At 37.1% G+C, this 12,207-nt stretch overlaps 1 protein-coding gene across 1 annotated transcript; it reads right to left on the bottom strand.

The window, feature by feature from the left end:
- Positions 1-2,940: 2,940 nt before the first annotated feature.
- SGR5 (C2H2-like zinc finger protein) lies at positions 2,941-5,308 on the bottom strand. Its single transcript, XM_089609727.1, has 3 exons — positions 4,716-5,308; positions 4,222-4,627; positions 2,941-4,096 (listed from the first exon to the last, which is right to left on the bottom strand). Exons 1-3 carry the CDS (start codon positions 4,846-4,848, stop codon positions 3,367-3,369), a joined length of 1,269 nt encoding a protein of 422 aa, XP_089465853.1. The 5' UTR covers positions 4,849-5,308; the 3' UTR covers positions 2,941-3,366.
- Positions 5,309-12,207: the final 6,899 nt, after the last annotated feature.

Here is a 12,207-nt window from a genome sequence, read left to right as displayed (position 1 = left end):
TAAAATATTGTTTTCTTAGGGGTAGATCTCAGTCGGACCTCTAAAATCATAATATACAATAGGCGAAGATTGACATTTTCGCTCATGATTTGTGTAATAATTATTTGATAATGACTGATTACACACATAGACGGATAACTCACATGTTATTTTATTAATTTATCTATTTGAGGAATCCTTTATGAATAAAAAAACTCAATATAATTAATAAACTATATTATTATTACTATAAATATAAAATAATAGAGTAACAAATCCCATCTAGAAAGGGAGTTGATTAATTGTACATGTCTTCTTTCACATTTTAAAGTTAACTGATTAGAAACATCAAGAACATATGCAAATATTGAAGTGGATGAAACTTCGAATATGTGCTTTTAAAGTCCAATTTGCTGTTTCAAATTGTCTAAACATCAGGTTCCTATTTATATCATCTTTTCCTTCTAATTCCCCCTATTTTTTTTTTTTTTTTTCATGTAGAACTTTTTAAAAGTGAATCGTATGTAGATATTGCCCTACTAGATATTGCCTTTGCATTTGCGCATTTCCTTAAGTGCGTGGGTATATTGCCCCCTTGCCTTTGCCTTTGCCTATACATAGTCACGTAAAATATCTATTTTTTGAACTCTCGGTAAAATATCTTCAATAAACGTTATTATTTTATAATTTATCGTCAAAATATCGCGATACATCACCGATTTTTGAAAATATCGCGATATTTTGAAATGTATAAAACATGAAAAAATCGGACTGTTTTTGAAAAATATCGTCATTCTTCTACCCGTGCAATATCATTCGACGCAGACCATTATTTATGTCATATCGGCGATTATCGGTGAGGAAGCTATATATTCGTGCAATATCGTCCGGCTAATAAGGATTTTTATACAGTATCACCGATATATCCAGATATATCCGTGGTAAGTATATAAAGCTCGGATATTTTAAAAAAAACTTATTTTTAAGTTTTGTTTTTCGTTTTTAGATAGATTTAACTCAAGTTTTGTTGAAATTTTTTGCATATTTGAAATTAGTATATGATTATCTTTCAGATCCCGATTTTTTTTTAAAGTTCCGGCGAGTTTTTCATTTTTCCGGCGACCCGCCACCCAAATTGACGGCGGCCGGAGAATTTTACGACGAATTGAAAATTTCAAGAATCTTCATTTAAAAGAGGTTAGTGTAGAAATTATGTTATTGTATAATTTAGGATATTTCGACGTGTGAATTGGAATTTATGATTGTGGACGGGAATATGGAAAATTGGAATTCGCTAATATAAGTTGTAATTTTAGGAAATGCGAATCAAAACTTGTGATTGTGATTGTGATTAAGAAATTGCGAATTATAAATTGTGATATTGTATGAGTGAGTTAGAATTTATGATTTTGGACGGGAATATGTGAAATTGAAAATTTGCATATATAAATTGTGAATCAAAACTTGTGACTGTGATTGAACTTGTGCTTGTGATTGTGAATCGTGATTAAGAAATTGCGAATTATGAATTGTGATATTGTGGTTGTGAATTTTTTATTTACAGAAATGACTGACGAAAGGGCAAGAAAGTATTGTACGCCCATCCACGGGAGTTCGAACGGGTTCACATGCCACTTTTGTGATTGGCAAATGAAAGGTGGTGGGATTACTCGAATGAAATACCACTTGAGTTGTAACGACCCCAATAAAAATGCGAGAGCATGTACTAAAACCTACATCGACTACTATTCATTATACATGTCGTGGCCTGTATACTATCAAGGTCAGTTGGTACAACCCCACACATTTCAACCTCCTTGACACTCAACCTACAACTGATTCGGACTTTCAAAGGTTGTAGTCTTCTACTCTTCTTTCATTTTAAGTATTTGATAACAGTTTCTTATGTTTTGTAATGTCTACTTTGTGTTTAGTTGTTGTCATGAACTTTGTAGTATTTGATTTTGTATTTTCATAATTTGGATTCCAAGACATATATATATATATATATATATATATATATATATATAGTTGTTTAAAAATATTTATTTGTTATAGGATTTCTGTTGATATATCTGTCGGTAACCGATATATCACCGATATAATTAGTAGTCGGTATTGAAAATGTTATAGAATATCCGTCGATATATCCGTAAAATCATAACCTCGGTATGGATATCGGTAACGATATTTTAAACATTGGTCAGGTACAACTCTAGTTTCATTTTTTTTTAATTCTTTATTTCTTTTATTATTTATTTATTTATTTTGTTTAGTATTATCAACTTTTCAACACTAATAAAAAATCAATAAATGAAAATTTTAATTATTGTAAACTCTTAAATTTATCATCTAATTACTTATGGTATTTGATAGTTGATATGGGGGTTGTCTCTATTATTATTATTATTATTATTATTATTATTATTATTATTATTATTATTATTATTATTATTATTATTGTTGTTGTTGTTGTTGTTGTTGTTGTTGGTGTTGTTGTTGTTGTTGTTGTTGTTGTTGTTGTTGTTGTTGTTGTTGTTGTTATTATTATCAATATTTGACTTTGTTTTTTATTATTCTTTATTTATTTTTTAATTATTGTAAACTCTCAAATTTGTCACCAAATTAATTAAAACTATGATAATTACTCATCAAACATGGTATATATTTATATAATATATGATCATTTAATTTCAATATTTAAATAAAATATATTAGATATTAATAATATTTAGTTTATCTTGATTATTATTAAGTGTATATATAACATGTTTTAGATGATTATTTATTCATTGGATAACTCATTAAATATGATATTTGTCAGCTTACCACGTCGACAAAGGTAATTTTATTAGTAGAATTGATCATTTTTCTTCATTAGATATTCCCGATAATCCATAAATATCTCCCGATGTATCAATAAAATATGAGTCTCGCTATGACATTGGTCACGGCATTTCAAATCCTTGGTTACAAGGATACTTCATTGAACACCACCACAACCACAAATAAGGAAGGAAATTTTTGTGAGAGTAATTATGTAAACCAAAGTGAATAAATAACTGGCCATTTATTTGTGTGAAAAAATCATTGCAGTGGAGAGAGAGAGAGAGAGAGAGAGAGAGAATTCATTTCCTTTACCTTTTGGTTCCGTGTTCATCTTTTCAAATAAATATACATTATAATGAAAAGTCTTGTAAGAAAACAATTACACAAGTGAATAAAAAAAATACCCCTACTTCTATAAAGATAAAAGTAAAACTGCAGTATTATTATTATTATTGTCGATATTCCCATTATCATATTAATATAACCATTAATTTATCATAGTTTTAACTAAAAAAAATTAATATCACCATTATGATCAAGATTTCAATACCACGTAAACTATTCCCCTTCCCCCTCGGTGGTCGCCGACGACATGTAGCTGATGGCCAATGACGTAGTCTCATCGCCGGCGAGAGAGGCCTCGAACTGTCGCTTGCAAGCCTGGCACGTGATCTGCAACATAGTGGAGCTGATCCTCTTGCTTGCTTGCTCCCTAAGCAATTGAGCCTTCTCTAGCTCGCCCTGGGCTTGTTGCCTAACTCGCTTCGCGTTCCCAAACTCCGCCTCGGCGATCGCTATCTGCCTCTTCGCCTCTCGCCTCACTTCTTCCGCGTACGCCTTCTCCGCCATAGCCGCATCGACTAGCTGCTGGCTCTGGTCGCACTCCGACGGGGACGATCCGATCGAGAGCTTTAGCCTCGTCGAGAAGTTTTCGTCCGGAGGGTTGTCGATCTCCGACGGTGACGACGGTAGGAGCTGGAGCTCAAGAAAACGCTGACGGCGAATAAGAATCGGCTGTTGCTGACATTGCGATTCTTGTTCTTCGGCGGCGGCGGCGTTGTTGTTCCCCGTTGGCTTCGGGAAATCAAGAACCGCCGGAGGACGCGTCGGAACCACAGCCGGGGATGAATTGTACCTGAAATTGGCGTCGCTTGACGGGCTCGTGCTCGAAGCAGTCCGGGAAGATGAGGCTGTGGTGATTGCAGTGCCTGAAATTGGCGTTGCTTGAACTTCTGTCTGGATCGACCGGACAGTGCAATTGTCTTGGTGCTCGATGAAGCTCTCCACTCTATTAAAAAAAAAAAAAAAAAAAAAACTTATATACTGGTTGTAAAATGAGTGGTTGAGTGAGATGAATTAGGGCAAATATATATACATGCAAAAGAGAGAGAGTTGATCGAGTTTGATGGGAACCTGGAGAAGACGCGGCCGCAGTCGCAGGAGTGGCCGCGGGTGCCGCAGGTCTTGAGGTGGGCCTTGAAGTCGGAGTGGACGGCGTAGGCCTTGGAGCAGCGGTGGCAGACCCACTGCTTGAGGCTGCTGTGTTTGCGGCGGAAGTGCTTCTTGATTCCGACGAGGTCGCCGAGGGCGTGCGAGGGGTCGTGGTGGAGGCAGCTCGGCTCCGGGCACACGAACACCCTCTTCTTCCTCTCCGCCGCCCCCGCCTCCCTCTTCAGCAGCTTCCACGGCACCTTGTGCCTCCTCCGGTGCATCTGCAGGTTCTGGTCCCTCTGAAACCCTTGCCCGCAGATCTCGCACACGTACCTGTCCGATTCCAGAAGCGTCTTCGGCGACAGCGACACCACCTCCGCCTCCGGATCTACCCATCAACGATCTCAATATCATCAATCAATCAATAGTCTACTTATTATATATATATACTTATTATATATTTGCAGGTATACTACCTGGTGTGCCAGCTGGTCTTCTCTTCCTTTTGGTCTCGGTGGTGGTGACCTCATTGCGGTGGTGGTGGTGGTGGTGGTGATGATGGCTGTTACTGTGGTGATCAGAAGAAGACGCTGTGGTGATGTCAAGCATGGGATTAGGGGATTTGTTTATTTCTATTTCTTTTTTTTTATTATTGTTCTGTGGTTTAGTGGGGAGGACTATGGGCTGACTGTGAATAATATCTTCTTTTTTTTCTATTTGCTGTTGTTTTTGGGAATTGAAGGGGAGTGAACCACCACCACCACCACTATGCTACTATTAGAATATACAATCAGTGTGTACAGCTGGAGAAGCTGGAATAGTGGGTATTGTTTTTTCAGCTTTACTCATGGAAAGGGAGAGAAAGAAAGAGGCCGTGAGGAAAAAAAAAATAAAAGGAGAGGAAGCAAAAGCTCTTGCTTTCTGCAATCAACTTTCTTTTGAAACTTTAAAGGCTTTTTGCCTCTTTTATCTTTTCTCTCTCTCCCTCTCTCTCATTGACCCCTCACCTTGTGCAGGTAAGGGTGAGGCAAGTCTTGTATGTAAAGCTCCATCTACAGAAGAGAGAGAGAGAGAGAGAGAGAGAGAGAGAGAGAGAGAGAGAGTGGGGGCGGCTGACCCAATCACATTTGCTTGAAAATCTGAGCCCCACAACGCAGAATTCGGACAGAAACAAAAAAACATCCTCCACATAAGTAAACAAACAGTCATTATACATATCGCAATATACTGTAAATTTGCATGAACAATATGCCAATCCAGCCCTTCATTCCACGTGACCTCATGACTTCCTCACGTGATAACGTAATTTCCCTTTTCTTACCCTGGCGCAGAAAAAAAACACAAGGAAACAACATATATCAATATATAATACGAAGTCATTTCTTAACATATACACAAATATCAGTTACAAAACTATAAAGTGCTATTTGATAGAATCAATGTACCATAAGAATATATATATATATATATATATATATATATATATATATATATATATATATATATAAGATCTTGAAAGAAAGTAGCGGTAGTAATGAGCTAGTTTCGTTATTTAATTAATGTTCTTACTGTTAAATTTCATCTTCAAACTAATTAGTATTAAATGCATAAATACAACCGATACATAAACGCATATCAATTTACATACACTACGAATGTGGATTATCCCACTTCAACACTTCTCCTCACGTATAACGTGATCAGACCGAGTAACAATCCCCCACGCATTGCGTGGACCGGACCAAATTTAAATTGTGTGCATGGATAAGACTCTGATACCATGTTAAATTCCATCTTAAAACAATTGGTACTAAGTAGAGAGGTCCAACCGATATATAAAAATAAGTTTATTCACATAAACAATCAGCGTGACATTATCTCACTTCGGCACTTACTAATGTTGTTTTTAGGTTAATTAACACTTAAATTCGCGTGTGATTCGATCTAGGGTCGAATTCTATGATCGCACATGAGTTGAGAGAAGATTTTTTGCTTGTCAACTTTGTCTCGTAAAAAATGATTATCGTGTTCGGCGTGTTCTTCGACACTAAACATTAGTCCGATTACATTATTGAGGTGGATAATATGATCAAGCTGCTCTCTAATAAGACTTAGAGATAGTAGTTGAGATGTAAATGATGTTGATTTTTTTGAAATCAAGAACTTATATTGAGTTTTGATCGATCTATATCCTTTGGAATAGAGGTATCTACTATAAAATAGAAAGAAAAAAAAGTACTTATCAATCACAAAATTCACTCAGAAAAACATGTATACATAAACAAATCTTCACAAACAGAAATTAACTTCATCCCCAGTTGAGTTAATAATCTAGATAAGAATCAAAGATCAGTTCCCTAAATTAAAAATAAAATAATTTCTCTCCCTATTCGTCATCCCGATTAGGAATTTTCAAAATTCCTTTCCTATTACCACTAGGGTAACATAGAAAGACCCATAATATTGTTTATTTCTATTAACATTGAGAAAGTTAAGAAGATTGGGGACACATTACTAGAAAAAAAAAACCCTTTAGAAGCAACGAAAATTGCTTCTAATTGTCAAAATGTCGCTTCTAAAAGTATTTTAGAAGCGAGAATGTCGTTTTAAAAGTCGGCTTCTAAAATTATAGCGAGTAGAGGGGTTGAGGGCGGGGAGGCCGGTCGGGGTCGTGGCGGGCAGCGAGTGATGGAGGCGGGATGTGCCGGTGGCGAGAAGCACTGTGGTGGGTTATGGTGGTCAGTTACAGAGGCGCGGTGATGGCTTGAGAGGGTTATAGAGAGAGAGAGAGAGAGAGAGAGAGAGAGAGAGAGAGAGAGAGAGAGAGAGAGAGAGAGAGAGAGAAGAGGGACATAGAGCGATAGAGAGAGAGAGAGAATGGAGGGTCGATTCACCAGGAAATTGGTTTTGCGATATTTTCATACGCAAGTGCACGTAGTCACTCAAGTAATATATTTCGTAAGTACGAGTCGATCCCACGAGGACTTTGCTTAACCATAACTCAACTAGCTAGCAACAATTTGAACTCAAGAAAACAAAGGTGATTATTAAGTAATTTACAGAAAAATAAATAAAGCAAGAAATAAACACGGGTGGACGCATATGAGGTAGGCAAGGGAAACAGCTTTGTTAAACTCTCTTATGGTCAGGATTCCTAGAATTACGCACGAGTTTTCGGCCCTCTCTCTGTACTAATCACACTCGCGTAATTTTATTTATAAATATCTCTCAAGCATCTAACAATCTATGTCAATACCGGATTTTTATCTTTCGATCTCAAACCTTAAAAATACGGCAAGCATTACAAACAGGAGTGTACACACGACTCCATAGCAGCCTAACTATCTCTAGCTTAGGAATGTATAATGGTGAACTAATCCTTATGCATGATTATCTAATTCTTGACCAACTAAACAATCCTAAAAATCATGAACGAGGTAGCTAATCTCATACAAGCATTAAACACATAATTAATTCAAGCGATAGAGAAGACAAACATAAAAAATACTTCAATTAAATAAACATGAATCCCCAACTATATTCAAGCAAAGCTAATTCATCACCCTCAATGGGTTCAGTTCATGGCGACGACTAGAACATAAAAACAAACTAAACCAAAATAAATCATAAAAATAAATCCAAAGCAAAACATAAATAAAAGGGAGTTTCAAGGAATAAGATTAGCAGTAAAAACGCTAAATCACGGTTGGCAGTCGTCGATGAGTGGTGGTCTTCTTCTCCGATTGTCTCTTCTTTCCCAACAAGCCAAACAGCAAAAGAGTAACTAAAAATAAAAATCTAAAATAAAACGGAGTAATATGGACCTTTGGATTGGATCCAATGCTTCAAAACGCTTAAAATAGGGTAATTAACGAAAATATCGTTTTTGGGCCGCGGTGAACTGGACAGATGCGCAGTGATTTTGAATCGATCGTACCGTCTTACTCCGATGTCCGATTTTTGCAAATAAACATGCGTCGAAAAGATAAGAAAAAGGTGTATATAATTTTGAAATAGGATCATCCAAAATCTTCAATTCAAAATGTCAAATCATGCAGAAGAGGACATTGTGTTTCTTGTTTTGCTCTAAGTTGCCCAAAAGTATCTGAATCGTCTTGAATTGCCCCGAAACATTGCGCCACGACCCAATAACATCGTTAACACCAAAATATTCCGACAAACCTAAAAATCACTTAAACACACTAAAATCACTAGAGAACGCGTGAAATTCAAGCCGAAAAGTAGGAGCTTAACGCGTATAAAATGCACCTATCAGTCGGCGTGTAGCTATGGCGATGGGCTGGGTCGCGCGTGTTAGGAATTCTTGCCCACGAGAAGATTTATTTATAATTTTCGCTGAAATATTAATAAAATAAAGTTTCGACATTTATAATCTATTTGAATTGAAAGCGTTATCTACTATTACTTACAACAAACGTTCATCAATCCTTAGTCTCCTTATTAAACTGAGTCACGTGTTGGGCACCTGAGTTCGGGCGGTGAACTAAAAAAAGGTCGGTGACTGATACAAGCCTGGGTAGCTGTATCTGAAGTCAAATATGTGGAACACAAGTGAAGGTTGATCACTTAGTGAGAGCATTCTACACTTCTGGTAAGTGTACGATCCGGACAGACTTTGGTTATGGATGTGTCGTGTAAGGACCGTTACGACGCACCAACCAGGGTGACTATGATGGTCACAGTGAGACTTGATCTAAATCCTGAAGTGTTCATGGACTTCTAGATCTTGTTACTTAGTTCTTTGATTCATCACGTTAAAGGCCAATTGAGGTTGCATAAACAGATGTTTTGGGAACTCGGGACTTGATCGGAGAAGGGAAGTGTTTCACAGATACGGAATCCAGCCTTCCTGAAAGAAGGTATAGGTTCTCTCACCTAAAGGTTGATTCCAGAACCGATAGATTGCGCGCACTCTCGAAGTAAGTAACGTTCGAGAGAATCTTTTGCTGGGGAAGCAACAATGCTTAGGGCTCATATGTATGGGAAAGGTATAACAGAATAATTGACCTCTTCTCGATACGGGTTGAACCTGGAGGATCTTGATCACGTACTGACTATATCAGTGGACACTCGTCACGATGAGTAAATATAATTCCAGTATTAAAGGAGAGTTCAGTCTTAGCTTACACGGTGGAGTATTGACTAAGATTAGACGAATCGATCGAAAAAGAGAAAGGACTATTTCGCTTTTTTATCGGATTCATTAAACTTCAACTACTGGGTCCATAGTCCCTGATTCGACTTCGATAAAGACGAATAGGAACTTTCTAATAATAATTTTTTTATTATAATATCACATGTTGTAATATGATTAGCAGCATACATTCGGGAATTTGTTTATTTGTCAAATTAACTATTTATAGTGGAATTAATTATTTGTTGTTGGATCAAGTAAATAATTAATTGAATTTTGAATTGGCCCTTATGGGCATTGCAAAATTTGAAATTCATTAGCCCATGGAGAAGCAATTAATTTGTCCATACCCACAGTGGGTATATTGTGAAAACGCCCAAAAACGAAATCCTTTGCTGATGGGCACATGAAATTCGAAATACCCATAGTGGGTATATTGGGAAAACGCCCAACTTTTCTCTTTCATGATTTAAATAAAGAGAGAATAATATTTAAAAAGAAATAAGATATATGTCTTTATTCTCTCTATATTTAAATTCCTAATATCTAGGAGATAATATTATATTTGATATTATCTCACTATTTAAAAGGGAATAAGATATTGCCTTTTTAAATAGATTCCTTATTTAAAGGAGATATTATGGAATAATATATCCTAGATTATGATCTAAGGGTTAAGAGAAAAAGTAGGAATTTAAATAAAGATCTAACGGTTGATCTTTAATTGGAGACTAGGGTTTCCTAAAACCTCTCCATTCCACTACTATAAATAGGGGTTCAAGGGAAGAGAAAATGATGTACCTAATTTTCGTCCATTCCCTCTCTGTGGTGGACGAAGATTTCTCTCTCTCCCTTGCCCTCGGAACTCCATAATTCCAATCCCATAAACACGGTGCGACCGGAATTCACTGTTCGAGGTCGTAGTGAGATAAAGATTGTGCCCATCATATTTCCTATTCGTCTCGGAGATTACGTTTCGAAACACTGCGGTGTCATCAACGACGGCTTGAAGCTGATCCCAAAGTTTCATAAACAACACGAAGGAGTAATCTTATAAAGACTGAAGACGGATTTGTCAAAACTTGAAGATTCAGTTCGTGAGCCCAACGAGTAAGTGTCACTAGAACTTAATCTAATTTTTTATCGGTTGCTTGCTCGCTCTTATACTTTTATAGTACACACAAGTAAATTTAGATTCTTGTTTAATAACCACCTTAATTAGCTTTCGAGTAGTGTAATTAAGGTGAACAAATCACCAACAGCGCGGCGTCGAAGTGTGGATGAGGGACAACGGAGGTTCCTTGAAGTAAAAAGAGTGTGTAAGATTTAATAAGTGAGATAAAGTGAGAGAAAATTGAGAGAGAGAGAGAGAGATGCAAATCTTGAAAACGGAGAATCTCTAGATCATCGAATATATATATATATATATATATATATATATATATACACAGAGAGAGAAAGAGAGAGAGAGAGAGAGAGACTGTGTGTGTGAGATTTTTGGAGAAAATTTTGAATGAGGAAGAAGAAGAAGAAGAAGAAGAAGAAGAAGAAAACGAGTCTTACCTAGTTTTTAGAAGCGACATGTCGCCTCTAAAAATCAAGTCAAGAAAAACACACCGCTTTGTAATAAACTTCAAATATGTTCAGTTGAAGCACTAAGGTAGGCAGTGGTGGTCGGTTTCATAGGTGCGGTGATGGCTTGAAAGGGTTAGAGAGAGTGAGAAAGTGGGATACAGAGTGAGAGAGAGAGAGAGAGAGAGAGAGAGACAGAAGGTCAATTCACCAAAAGGTTAGCGCCGTAGCTGTGGCGGAGGGCTGGGTCGCGCGGCATCGAAGTGCAACTGAGGGACAACAGAGCTTCCCTTGAAGAAAAAAGAGTGTGTAAGAGAGAATAAGTGAAATAAAGAGATAAAAATTGAGATAGAGAGAGAGAGAGAGATGAATCCAAATCTTGAAAATGGAGAATCTCTAGAGAATCGAAGAGAGAGAGAGAGAGAGAGAGACTGTGCATGTGTGTAATTTTTGGAGAAAATTTTGAATGAAGAAGAAGAAGAAGAAGAATGAGAAGAAAAAGAAGAAGAATAAAATTGATTTTATTCGAGTCTAACCTAGATTTTAGAAGCGAGGTGTCGCCTCTAAAAGTTAGCTCATGCAAAACGCACCACTTTGTAATAAACTTCAAATATGGTCGGTTGAAGCACTGCATTGGGCTGTATTGAGGCAATGTGGTCGGTTGCATAGGCGCGGTGGTGGCTTGTGAGGGTTAGAGAGAAAGAGTGAGAAAATGGGATAGAGAATGAGAGAGAGAGAGAGAGACAGAGGGTCGATTCACCAGAAGCTTAGGGCCGTAGCTATAGCGGAGGGATGGGTCGCGTGGCGTCGAAGTGCGGCTGAGGGATAACAGAGCTACCCTTGAAGAAAAAAGAGTGTGTAAGAGAGAATTAGTGAGATAAAGAGATAAAAATTGAGAGAGAGAGAGAGAGATGGATACAAATCTTGAAAACGGAGAATCTAAAGAGAGAGAGAGAGAGAGAGAGAGAGGTAGAGATAGAGATATAGACTCTATGTGTGTAATTTTTGGAGAAAATTTTAAATGAAGAAGAAGAAGAAATTGGATTTTATTCGAGTCTGACCTAACTTTTAGAAGCGACATGTCGCCTCCAAAATTTAGGTCAAGCAAAAGCACCGTTTCGTAATAAACTTCAAATAACAAGCGGGCAAAACGCACTGCTTAAAATTTGGGATAACTTAGAAGCGACTTGTCGCTATTCTAAAAAGCAGAAAACTTTTAGGAGCAACAAAATTCGCTTCTA

Source organism: Urtica dioica, chromosome 3, assembly GCF_054948205.1.
Source record: "Urtica dioica subsp. dioica isolate 48M chromosome 3, U.dioica_male_clone48M_v1_H2, whole genome shotgun sequence".
Taxonomy (NCBI): Eukaryota; Viridiplantae; Streptophyta; class Magnoliopsida; order Rosales; family Urticaceae; genus Urtica; species Urtica dioica.
This window is presented reverse-complemented; position numbering and strand designations above follow the sequence as displayed.